Genomic DNA, 13,422 nt, shown 5'->3' on the forward strand with positions numbered 1-13,422 from the left:
TTAGCTTTTTATGATGCTCTGCCAGTATAGCGTTTTTTTTAAGACAGACTTGTTAAGCCCAGTGTTCTGTTAGTGTCACATCTTACAATTTTAAGCAGCAGAGCTGCTCAAGAAGGCAGCTCCCAAGAAAATTTAAATACTTGTTTTAACAGTATCCTCCATCCCTTCTGTCAGCTACGAACAGCAAATATAGACACATTCAAGAAGAAATTTGCAGGTTGCCAGTTTTCATGACTTTATTGCAAGTCTCATAGTCGTTGACATTTTTCTTATGTGACAAATCTGTTGGTTTTGTTTTTGTTTTTTTTTTAAGTTTCTAACATTTCTGGTTAAGAGAAGTGCAATCTTAAAGGCAAAACACAGTTCTCAAGAGCTGATGTGAACAAACCCAGTTTGTTTAATTTTGTTTTTTAAGCCAATTTCAGGATTTCTGCTGACCCTCTCTGATTATTGTAACCCCAGCAGATTGGCAAGGCAATATTAATTAGTCTCTCAACACCCACATAACTCTGCTTCACTCTCTTTCAGATATTTGCTGGGAAACAAATCAAGCTCAGTTGTCTTTGAACAATTTCAGTTCATTCAAACCTCAGAAAAGCCTGCAGTTTGTTAAATTCCCTTCAGGAAGTGTTTTCTTCCACCTTCGACATCAAGGAGATGGAGCATCCTGTTTGCACCAGGAGCTGCTTGTTAAACCAGAGCAATTCCTAATTTGTAGTTGAATAGCAGGGAAAAGCCGAATGAGTCCCTCACCAGTGGTGGCATCTTGCCTTTGTGGTTTATGATGTTTCTGTGGACTACAGAGCTTGGATTTACAGACGGGAAGCTGAAGCACTAAGGGTTTAAGTGATCCATCCAAGATCCTGGAGCCAATTTTGGGCAAAGTAGGAACCAGTCCTCCTGTACCTCATCCAAAGCCCAGCAAGACCATTCCACTGTCTGTGTGCAAGCACAGATGGGTATTGCTCCTCTGAAGTCAGCTCATAGCAGCTGGATATCTGGCCCATGCTGTCTATGTGTTGGCATACGTAATTTCTGTTGTTCACTTCCTTTTTGCCTAAATCAAGTAGCTATTGTTTATGAAATATAATAGTTGCACAATTAGCTAAAGAGGCAATAAATAAATGATTACCGATAGAAACAAGAAAATGGCAGCTGTAAAGCTGGGTGCTACCATGCCTTGTCCATCTTTGGAAAGGTTTTTTTGGTTCTCAGCAAATGTAAATGGAGTTTCTCTTGCAAAAGTTAGATTTACTGGTTTAGTGCCATGCCTTCTGTATTTCTCAAAGTTTGACATTGTTCCTGGCGTGGAAGTTTCTAGCTCTTGGGGGAATTAAACGTCTCAAATATTTCTGTAAACAACGGTGGTCCAGCCATAAATGTTGGAGTCCAGTTTGCTGGAGGAGTCATGGGCTCTTTGGGCTCAAAGCACTACCGAAAGCATCAGGGCCCCATCACTGGCTGCTTTATTCTGTGCTCTGACTCGGTCTCCCCATTGTAACCATAAACATAGCAGAGGAATTTATTTTCATTTGGGGTTTTTCTTTTAGGGTGAGTAGTAATAATATTTATTAGTCTAATACAGTGGGGGGGGGAATAGGCAAGTTTTTAGGCATGGGATCACTTCTTCAGCTCGCCGATATTCTCATAGCTCCAGTGAGACTATTACCCAAAGAGAAATGTATTGTTTATTTTCTAAATGACCCCTGCCAGTATTTTAGCTAGAGTAAATACTGAGCCTTCTAATTTTTAAGATTTTGGCCAACTCTAGTCAACTTCAGCTTGCTACTGTGAGGCATTAGCTACAATTTAGAGATGAAGAAACTGAAGCAAAGACAAAAAGTCCTTTCCAAATGACTGATAAAAGAAACAGAAAGACACAGCAAAATACAACAGCTCTTCTTTCCCTATGCAGCTCAGGCCTATCTTGGATACATAATCTCTGGAATTTTTGAGCAACAGGTGGTTTCACCAAGTAAAATATGGACATCTGTCCTTGGAGCATGGTTCTGAAACTCCCATCCTTTTTCTACTGTCTGCTAAAGTATATGCTTGTTGATGGAGGGGGAATGTCATGAGAAATTACAAAATTTGTTTCTGTGTTGCTGGATTCAAAACATATATATGTTTTTAAGGACAGTTTAAAATCAAAATTTTCATTGAAATGGTAAAAAAATCCAATTTTGAAAGAAGCTCCTACGGCATTAAAAAAAAAGGTGTCAGTGAAAAACTTTGATTGTTAAAGAGCTGCCATGACTCCTCAGACCTCCACTTCTTGATGTCATTTTTCATTTCCAAAAAGGTCAGATTTGTAAGGAGAAACTAATAAGCTGAAAAAATAACCAGCTTCATTTCTGAGCATGTTTTCCTCTGGAACTGTAGGGCCATTTATTGGTCTGATGGCTTACTTTTGCATCTGGGAAGCTCTGAATGCAGCTTTTTGCCAGTTACACACAAAACATTTACAGCCCGAAGAGGCCAGCTCGTTAGTAATTACTGTAATGAGCTCTTCACAGTGTTTCTCTGAAAGGTGATTGAGCCCCTAATGCAGACACCAGATATTTTTTCTTCAGTTAATGGTGTGGTAAATTATTCCTGCGAGGGGGCTCATTGAATGCCTCCTTTGAAACCAGTTAAAGACCACAAAGGAAAGAAAAAGCTGTAGGTCTCATCTTACCAGTAACTGGAGAAAATATTTATGAAGTGTTTCAGATCTAGATCTTCCCAGTGTTTCTGCAGACAGGTACGAGTGTAAGGTGGTGTTGTGTAAACAGTGACTGGCAAAAGCCAATGGATGAGGCAGATGCTGCAAGGTGTATTTTCCAGGCACAGAGATGTGGGACAGCTTGGGTAAAGGAGAATGGGCTCAGTTTGCTCAGGGAGAGCTCCTACGTTGTGACCCCGATGGCCATGGGCTTTGCAAATCAGCTTCTTGTCTTGCTGGAAGTGAGAGGTGTTAAACCAGTGCAATACTGGTATGAGAGAGGGGGGAACGATTTTCATGAGCTTGACTTTTACAAAGGGTGATTTCTTCTACTGCTAAGTGAATAGCTCAGTTGATGTGTCCAAATGCAATTAGCAAATGCTACAGTGGGAAAGGCTTCCTAATCAGAATCATCAGGCAAAAGTGAAGTGTTACATGTCTTGCATGTCCTTTTTTAGACTCAGCAAAAGACCATCAGCCAACCTCAGTAACATAAATAAGGATGGGCATTATTTATAGTTTAGTTCTATAAAGATTTTTTTTTATACATTGTATGTGTCTACTTGCCATAACCCCAAAATGCCTTGAATTTCCAAGCTTACACCCACAGGGCTGGCTGTATATTGGTCCCAAAGCCAGGATTTGGAGCTTTCACAAGAACACTCTTAGTATCTCTCAAAACCTGTGCAGAGAGAAGCAGTCATTGCTGGGGTGATGAGGGAGTACTTGAGAGCTGGCTGTGATTTAAAGGAAGGAGAAAACACCCTGCTGATCTGCATGCAGTCAGTCTCTCCATGCCTGTAATGCCCCAAATCTGCGGGTTGCCCAGGCATTGGAAGGGGAAGCCTTGTGCTCAGTGGTCTCTGGTGTGTGTGTTGGTATCACCTGGCTCATTGCTGAGAGCATCTCATAAGGGTTGTGGCCAAATGGCCACGGAAGTGAAACCTCAGAGCAGCAACAGCCTGGATTTTCCTCTTACAGTTTTGGCAAATGCGTTTGGAGAGCGTCCTCTTTGTGAGTGGGATCATTATTCTTGAGATTGAAGTCACACAGAAGGTTATTGATTATAAAAAAAACCTAAGAAATTTAGTCAATAGTCTGAGCAAATCAGTTTTAACTGCTCTTCAAAAGAAGTATCAACTGGTACTTAGAATGTGGGAGATGCTGAAATCCTCTGCTGAAAGGCAGCCAGGTGCTTCAGGCGCCCCACGTGTCGCAGAAATCTGTGCCTGACTCTGGTGCGGTAGTGCAGATAAAATGGGGAGAGCTCGTAAAGGAAAGGCCTCAAATGCTTTGAATATTTTTCTTTTCATCTCTTTGAAAACAACACCCATAGACGTTATTCGAGAAGCTGTTTGGTACTATTAAACAATAATGAATTGCACAGTTTGCCCACACACATCATTGCCTTTTGCTGGATAGTCAGAAAGACTTATTAGCAGGTGAGGTTTCCCTGGCAGCCCGTAGCTCTAAAGACTGCTCCGTGCTCGGCTGGGACAGATTTTCAAATGATCTGTGCATGCAGTGTGGCTTTTTGGCTTTTCTCTCCATGGGAGCAAATCTCCAGTCGTGGTGGCAAGTGCTGAGAAATCCAACTTAAACGTCTTCTCTAATTTTTTGCAGCAGAGTCAGACGATGAGCCCAAGAATCCTTATCCCGTTCCCTTGATAAAATTATGATAGTGTCTGTCCTTTTTCATTTAGTCATTCCTGCTACCGAGAATTAATTTTAGACTCTGCTGGCTTTTGTCAGATCTCAGGATATATTATCTATGGTTTATTTTATTTTATACTCATCTGGTCAGTAGCTGGAGTGTACAAAGTGGGGTCTCCTGGAACAACTTTATTGCTTCAGTCTCTTCCTTGAAGTAGTCTTTGACACAAGTATATTTTTTCCCTCATCTCTGACAGAAAGCAATTTCCTTTCTCCCCTGCACGTCCTTCAGGCTCTGGTGATTCACACCCCAAAGCATCCTGCAGAAAACCAACTTTGTTGACCCATTCTTGCTTCTGGGAGTGGCAAATGGTCCTCAACTGAAAAAACCCAACACAGCACGTCATCACTGATAGCAGCAGTGAAAAACACCACTTCCAAAATACATAATTTTCTCTCTTCTCGTAGGTGATATCAAAGCACTAATGGAAGATTGTTATGGTTTCTTTGCCTCTTGAAATGGTTACTCACAGTGAGGAAATGGTCAAATTGGAAAGGGAAAAGCTGGGAAGCCGATGGGGCTTTGATAGCCGTAACTTTTACTTAGCTGGTTGTCTCGCTTGCAGCGTTACTGATATGTTATCAACCCAAAGCCAAGACGACTGATACGGCAAGGGAAAATTGTCATCTATTTTTCTCTTTTTTTTTTTTTTTTTTTTAAGGGGATTGAGGAGTATCTTTTAATCTGAGCTGAACATACCTGTGTTTATATCTGAGGTCCATAATATTTTTTTTAAAAAAACAAAGTCTTATGTGTTTGCAAAGAAATTGTTGGCTTTAGTTGAAGTGTTGCTCAGCAGAAATGTTTAAGGCTTAACGTTGAAAGGGTTGGAAGGTTTGCCTCATTATCCTTCTTGCTTAGATTTTTAGTGGGCACAAGGCAGGAAATTCCTCTTGATTTAAATGAGAAATATCAAATATCTTCTGCTTATGAGAAGTGACCTTTGGAAGTTGTGTTGCAGACTGACACAGGACATCCAGAAAAGCAGTTGTTTGGTTTTTCAGGCTTCCTTTGTTTTTACTTTGTGTGTAGGCCGGAGGTTTGCAAATGCATATTTTACTTTCATGAGGGAGACTCAGATGATTTTATTTTCAAATACAGTTTCCATTGTCTGCATGGAAAAAGATTTGTTTTGGTGAGCAGAGTTTAAACATAGCACTATGGCAGATGCTTATAAAAATCAGTGCAAGTCAAACACTGATCTGCTTTTTCCTCAATCTTACTGGAAAATATGTCTTATGATTTCTCTTGCATCTCTCTAAACCTAGAGAATTACAAATGAGAGAACCATTTGCCCCCCAGAGCTTAATGTGCCACATATTGCTCAACCAACACTAAACTTCCCAAAGGGTGAGAGAAGAAATAGAGAATATAGAGCTATTGCTTCAGATAAAGAGGTTAGAATAACTTAGGATGATATAATTTTGTTTGTTTTGAATTACTTTTTAATCATAAAGCCTGGGAGGACTGCTCCACATACCAGTTTGTGGTCACAGTCAGTGTAAATCTGGAAGGAAGCCATTAGCTCGAGGAGGATAACTCTGGTATACATTCCTATTACTGAAAGCAGATGTGGGCTTATGGCTCAAGCCAAAATTTTGGAATATAAAAAATGATCTATCCTCAATTTTTCATTAGTTAGGAAGGATGGGATGAACCAATACTCCTGCTTTAGCACTGGGAGATGATTTTCAGGACTGACGTGTCTGTTGGCAATGTTAGTGCAGCTTAGGAGTGATCAGAAAATCAAACCTGGCGTCACCCGCTGCAGCCTGCATGCAGCCCTATACCTGCTGCTATTCTGTGTGAGCAATGTACAGCTTCCTGGGGCTTTTGAGGGGTGGTTGGTGTGAGGACAGATGATAAAATGATTGCTTCACAATGACTTGGATAAACCTAGCTACACGCAGGCATAGGCAAGCTCACTGTGGTTGCCACTGCACCTATGTGCCGTGCCGCTCCCCAAAACCCAGTGTCCACAGCAGAGCATCACTCTGAGACACCCCTGGCTTCATGTGCAACGTCCCACGAGAAGGAGATGTTTAACTTACAAGCATGATGCTGGCCTGAGTTGTGACGTACAATAGTGTGTGATGTACTTAAGTCCCACCTATCAGTAAAATTATTATGTAGTCAAGATGGAAGTAAGCTTTTGTTTGCAGGCCATCAAAGTTTTGGTAAAGCTGTTTTTACAAAGTGATATGGTGCTGGAGGAATCCTTGTGCATCTGTGAATGGAGGAATGCTAAGCCCTGATTTTCTTTCTTTCAAGAAATAAAATTTCTCTAAGAAGGCAAATGCTCTATGTGGGTTTTAGTTCCTCACTTCCATTTGCGTTAGAGGGAGGGGGGAAATCACATCAGCACCACGCTCTTTGCTGGAATGAATCCTTCTGCTTGACTTGCAGAGATTTATAATAGAAATGCTGACAGACCCTTATTTATAATGGTGTGAACAAAGCTGTAGTAATGGGACTCGGAAGGGAAAGTGCTTAAACTTTGAGATGACTCAGTGTGGGAAATGGATACAGAGACTTTCCAGAGGACTGCGGGCAGAAAACTAAAAATGTAGTCCCTGGCATTGGTGCAGGATGTGTGCGTTGTCTAAATACACGTAGGAGGAGACCAGAAATCAACGGGCAATGCATGGACCTCGCTGAACAATTTGCACACCCACGTTGCAGTTTTATGCATTTGTTTGCGATACCCCCCAGATCCACTTCTGCCTCCCTCTCTGCCGACGGTTCGTGCGTCCGCAGTCACGACGGTGGGTCTGCTGCTGGGGAGGCTCCGTCCCCCATGGCCCGGTTCTGCTGGCTAAAAGGCAAGTGAGGATTTGTGGTGCAGGTGACTTTTGTCTATGTGTTATCCGCAAGTTTTGCCCTGGAGAGAAGCACTGAAATGTTTTGGCCCGGGGCAGTGTTCCTGAGGCTCCTTCATCTTCTTTACTCTGTTCAGCTGTAAATAAGGTATTGACATACCGAACTAAACAAAACCAGACCTTACAGAATTGTCGGTAACAGCTCTTCCTCTTGTCCAGTTTAACCTCAGAGTAGCAAAGCCAGAAAGAAATAAGAAATATATTTGTAAACGGCGGGGGGGCGGAGGGGGGGGGAGAGTGTGGGAGTAAGATGCACGTGGTCTGTAAACACTGCGATGCAGAGGGAGAAAGAACAGTGTGAGATGCATCCAAGCCCTCAGAGTTCTTTCTGGCAATGACCAGGACAGAGTGCTATGCAAGAAGGCCCAGACTTCACGTAATCAACAGGATAAACTGTGTTGTGCAGACAGAAACTCTGATGTTGGAAAAAGTTCCCAAGTGTGTTGATGCTCACGTATTACTTAAAACTTAATCATGCGAGGAACTGCTGGTCCATTGAGTGACCAGCTTAGTATACTATCCAGTGAAATACTTGTCACTATGCTGATTTGCTGTACCTTGAACGTGCTAGGGATGCAGGACTCGGTTGCTTTGGTACGGAGGGAGCAAGCCTCTGTTTTTCTCAGTGGAGCAATTTGCAAAGCCGAAATCCCTAAATTTGAGTGTCTCAGGCAAACGAGCCGAGCGGCAGCCCTGTGCCTCCGTGCTTTACCAGGCAGTGCAGTGCATGTGTGTGACCCACTGACACCCCGAGCCCGGGCTGTTGCGTGCTTCTGAAAGCTGGAACTGGTTCAATTAGTTATTCCAAAGTCCGTATCTTGAATATGATTTATCGTATGGTTTAAAATGGACCCATCCATCATGATGAGCCTCAAATCCCCTTTCTGTTAGTGGTGAGGTACATGAATACCCTGAGTCCAGGGAATCCTCCCAGTCCCCTCAGACTCTTCCCAAGGCTTTGTAAGGCACAGATTTGATTTTATTTTAAATTAAAATAAGTGCTCTTAGTAAGGAGGATTCTGTTCTTTCGCTCCTGCGTTTTGGAGACATACCTGTTATTTGTTATGGACCTTTTGTCTGGGGAAGATTTGCTCCTTAACAAGTATGGTTTCTGGCTAATCTTTGCTACTTCAGATTTTGTGGTAAGATCTTCTTTGGACAGAACTAGGTCGAGTATATTTCAATTGCCTTGTGTTCTTAAAATCAGTGTGTCAGAGAGTCCTAAATAACACATCGCCTTATTCATAAACAGCCTGAACAAATCAGGATTTGCAATATGTACCACTGAAGCACAGTTCAGCGTGTGACAGTGATGTGTTACTCTGAGCCACGAGCTTATCAAAGGGTTTCACTGCATGAACCACTGGCAGAAAGAAATACACTGAAGAATTATTTGAGCCTCATTTATTTAATGAGTCTACAGTAAAAATGAAAACTCCAAACTTGCAATGGTTTAAAAGCAAATTGCATTGCAGACTTTTCAAATATGTAGAAATGCAAAGCTTTTCATTGGGCAGAAATAAATTCTGCTATTACTTCGTATATTACAGCCTGTATAAATTGCAGCATCATAAAGTGTGTGAAATTGCTGGGGGACTTCTGTGAGCCATGGGGGTGGTGATTTCTGATGTGCATGTCTGGGAGCAGAATCCCACATATAATACCTGGGGTTTGATCCTGTAAAGGAGAATTTAAAAGATTAACAGTGTTTCAAATACTGATAATCGTGAAGAAAGAAAATGAGCAATATTTTAGTTGTTGGTCTTGCTCTCTCCTACCCTAGCTAATAAAAAGCCAATTTTTCTGGCTTCTGCCCTTCATGTGGTCTGAAGTTCTGGGTCCCAGCGTGCTGTAGGGAGCAGTCTCTGAGCTGGGAGTCAGGGGACTAATTTTTTCTTGGTTTTACTTTAGCAATGACCTGTTATTTGACCCTGGGCAATTTGCTTTCCTCACAGCTATACAGTACTGCTGTTTAGATTTTCCATATCCTAGGGGTTAAGGTTTATGAGTTGTTTCTTAGCAGAAAGAATCTTCAGTTTCAACTGGATTTTATAAAAGCTACTTATGAAAAGTAATATTTTTAACCAACCACTCTTCTGTTTTAGAATGTTTCAGTGCATCTTGTTTCCACCCATGTATTGCCCTAGCTACTGCTGAGATGTAACCTTAGATGAGTTACCTATAGATGCATGTATATCTATAGGTTATTTATAATTATTGATCCTTATAGCAATAGCTCAGTACTTTCATCACCCTCATGTCTGTTGTGGCATGCATTTACTATTGAAAATACAATTTTGGTGCTGCAAAACCTTATCACATAGGGAAAATTGACTGCATGTGGGCTGATTGGGGGAGCAGTGAGATTGTGGTGTTTAGATTCTAACTGAATCTGGTTGATATCTGGAAGTAACCAAAAATTAACAGCACTACAGTGTTAATTTAAACCACATCTCCCTGTTGCTATTGTTGCGGTTCTCCATCAGTATCTGACTTCATGGTAGTCACCAGTCTGAATCGTGCCTTTGCTGGCCCTCTCCGCAGAGAGGCCAGGGGAGGTAATGGGGACCAATTTCCAGCTATGCTTCTCAAAAGCAGATTGCAGCTCATCTCAAACTGAGAAAATGGTGTCAGCTCCCTCCGGCACAGTTTCATTCCCATTTTGCTTTCCTTCTCTGTCTCCGCAGCCGTGGAGTCGCTGCATTCCTTGAACGACCAGATCTCCCATTTTATTGTCAACAAGTCAAAAACACTGGATGAAGATGAAGATGCCTTTTTGCCCAGCGAGAAGGAATCTCTGAAAAATGCCATGATGTTGATGAGGCACCTCCTAATGGATGCACAGGTAGGAAATGGAAATCAATAAACTCCCACCTGTTAGGAAACGAGGAAGGCACATCGCACAGATCAGAGGCATTTTTACGGGTGGTTTTAGCAGCGGAAAACATTAGTCCCTGACACTTGTTTAAAACTGACTTTGGCTTCTGAAATCTGCAGCTGCAGGGAAGGGCACCTCAGTGCACGGAGTTGCAGCTTCTGATGGGCCTGGATCTCACATTTAGGGATGAAAATTGCTCTGAAGTTTCAGGAGAAAATGGAGCAATACCCAGCATCAGTCCTAGCAAAAGAAAATAATTTTGCTGCTAAGCATCTGTGCCGAATGCCAGTTTTAGAAGTGCCAGACACATAACTGAGCTGTTGGTTTAGCCATTCTCTAAAATGCCGCTTAGACGTCATAAAATGATGTGCAGATGTTTCTTTGTGCCTTTGCTGCTTTGACATAAAATCTCTCATGCTGTAGGTTTACTGTGTTACAGTGTGCTTCCTCCATCCTATAAAAAAGCCCTTTGAAATAGTCAGTATATTTATTTTTTTATATTCCCTTTTGGTCTTTATTTGTAAAGCCTAGATGGAAAACAACAGCTTGTATTGGAAAGGTGTTTTGAAAACAAGGTGGTCTCCTCTCCCTTCTCCTCTAGTAAGCCCTAAAATCTGGCCAAGCAGGTCTGAGACTGTCCCGAGCACTTCAGAGCTCTCCAGGGGTGGGGATTGCACAGCCCCTGCTCCACGCTTTGCCTGCTCTCATGGGGGATTTTTTTTGTTTTTCTGAATATCTTATTGGTAATTCCCATATTGCAGCTTGTGCCCATCACCTCTTGTTAGAAGCCTAACAAGAAAATAAAAGAGGAAGGAATTATTCCTGTAAGGATTAGCAAAATAATCTTCTTCAGGGTTTTTCCTGACTGCTATCCCACACTAACCCTGGTTGCCATTGCAAGTACCAACATGGGTTGGTGCCAATAGTGTTACTGCAATTACCCAGCGCTCCGTTAACCGACTGGTCATTCCCCAGGGCCCAGGTTCCTGTGACTTGCTGCCAGCATTTTACAAGTGCCTAAATGGAGAATGTAAACAAAGCAAGCTATACATTTTCATGTGTAATTCCCATATTCTCCCATGTGGAGTCTGGTAGTTATCTTATCTGCTCCTCTCACTTTCAAAGCCTTTGGTCCTAATTACTTTGGCTAGTAAGGATCTTGTTGCATGTGAGAAGTGGCCTGGGAATCCCTGCTATTAGTGACATACGTATTTTAACATTGGATATTTTTGCACGGGGAGTCTATACAGGCTTTGGAGGCTGAGGAGTACACAGTGAGCAAACCATTCCAGCTGTGCTCAGGATTTTGCTTCTATGAGTATGGTGTTCATGTCACTTTGTACATCTTTAGCCAAGTTGACTCCGTTTACCCCAAACCAGTGGATGGAACACTGCTGCAAAGTCATGGAGAACATGGAGGGTTAGATTGTGCATTTGGATCTGCTCCCATAGCCTGTGCTGCAGGTGGGGATACCTTTGGGGAGTCAGACATGAGCATAGGCAGATGCTTACAGGCATCTGCATGTTGCAGATTAAAATAAATATGGGGCAAAAAGGTACCTATTGATAATCCTGTGTGCAGGAATTATTTTTTTAGCACCTGAGAATTGCTTTACTACTTATCAGTTGTCCTGAATGCATATTAAGTGGTGCCTGTGATAGAGTGACTGATTAAGGAAATGCTAATAACAATGGGGAAATGTCAAGTGCTCCTGCATTCTCATGATGTGCCTGGATCTCTTCCCAGAAAGGACAGGACAGTTTTTTGCCTGGGATTTTCAGGTTGGAAGGATGACAAGTTAGAAAGTGGTAGTGGTGAGTAAAAGGATGGAACTAAACAGGTGACAACATCAAGTACAAAAAACCCCCAATAAAATAAATCCTCTGAGGAATGAAAGAAACATGAGGCTGGCAGCAAGCTACCTAAACAGGAATATCACTGCCAGTGTGTGCATATAAAGTACGTACTAACCCTGACTGCAGAGTGCCCTATGGCTCTAATTACACAGGAGGAAAAAATATCACCAATGCAATTATTTCCTTTTCCTTACCTGATCTAATTTCTTTCCAGCTAGTGTTTTTTATGGGAAGATAGAGCCCTGCAGCTCTAAATAATATTGATTGTGTGAGGCTCTGTACAAAGATAAGCTGAAATCCAGTGCTTGGCCCTTTTACTCTTTTTCTTCCTCTCTTGGCATGGGCCTGATTTTGGCTGGTAGATAATTTGAGGAGAGAACATCCAGCTTGAAATTTTGGGTAGAAATTAGCTGGGCTGCTAACACACCAGAAGCGACTGATCAGAGGGGACGCTTAATGGGCATTTGTCTGTTCTCTGATACTATTAATCTACTTCAGAAACACAGTCTGTGAGGATGATGTCTCATGCCTGCTGCCTTTCTGGTGTGGGGAGAAATTGTACAAATTTTAGTAACTCTGCCTGGACACCAGCAGGCCAGGAGTTGTGGCTGAAGCAAAGGCTTCAGATCCACCATTGATCTAACTTTGATCTCAAGTAATTTTTTTGGCTTGAGATGAATCATGAAACCAATCAAACATAGTTTTTCACTTTGGAAAACGCTGTGAGCATTTTTAGACCAGGCTGTGCTGGGGGACCATGTGCCTGTGAAGGTGCAGGTCCCCACTCTCAGCAGTGTATCACTGAGAGGATAAAATAACAAGGATGCTGATCAGCGTGGAGAAGAGGAACCACAGCACAGAGGCACTGGGGGAATTTGTTCAGGGTTTCACAGCTGTATCTTCTGATAATCAGAATGTGGACTCCATGCTCCTGAGTGTCAGCCCAGTCCCTTCATTAGACGGTATTTATTTCTCCTTGGCTTCTTGGAAGAACCTCTTTCCCCCATCTGTTTGGTCAATTTACTCTACTTTTTGCTGGTATTCATGCATCAGTTTTTGCAGTAGTGGTATACAAGCAACTGTGACAGTAGTGGCTGTGGCTTTATAGGAGAAATTTGCCTTGCTGGAGGTCACTTGTTGGTAAACACAGAATAGACAAACAGCTGTATAATGGGGGGAAAAAAATTAATCTCATCTCCTGTATGTGATAGGGCTTTCTCTGTGAAGAATGTGGCATTACCTTGCATATTTTGCACTTCTCCTGCCTACAGAAATGTCATTGATGTCAACTGAAGTAGCGTTGGCAGGATGAGCGTGAACACGGTGCCAGGAGCTGCAGTGCGGGCTGGCCAAGAGGTGGCTGCTGATATGTCAGCCCCGTCAGCGGTAT

The 13,422-nt window shown here is 42.3% G+C and overlaps 1 protein-coding gene across 1 annotated transcript in view; it reads left to right on the forward strand.

Moving 5' to 3' along the window:
- The window catches only part of KAZN (kazrin, periplakin interacting protein), a 227,916-nt gene that overhangs the window by 48,683 nt on the left and 165,811 nt on the right, over positions 1-13,422 (forward strand). The window contains exon 2 of the mRNA XM_074848292.1: positions 9,985-10,142. Within this exon, the coding sequence (XP_074704393.1) occupies positions 9,985-10,142 (158 nt within the window). The remainder of the gene's footprint in view (positions 1-9,984; positions 10,143-13,422) is intronic.

This window comes from Strix aluco, chromosome 22, assembly GCF_031877795.1.
Source record: "Strix aluco isolate bStrAlu1 chromosome 22, bStrAlu1.hap1, whole genome shotgun sequence".
Classification (NCBI taxonomy): Eukaryota; Metazoa; Chordata; class Aves; order Strigiformes; family Strigidae; genus Strix; species Strix aluco.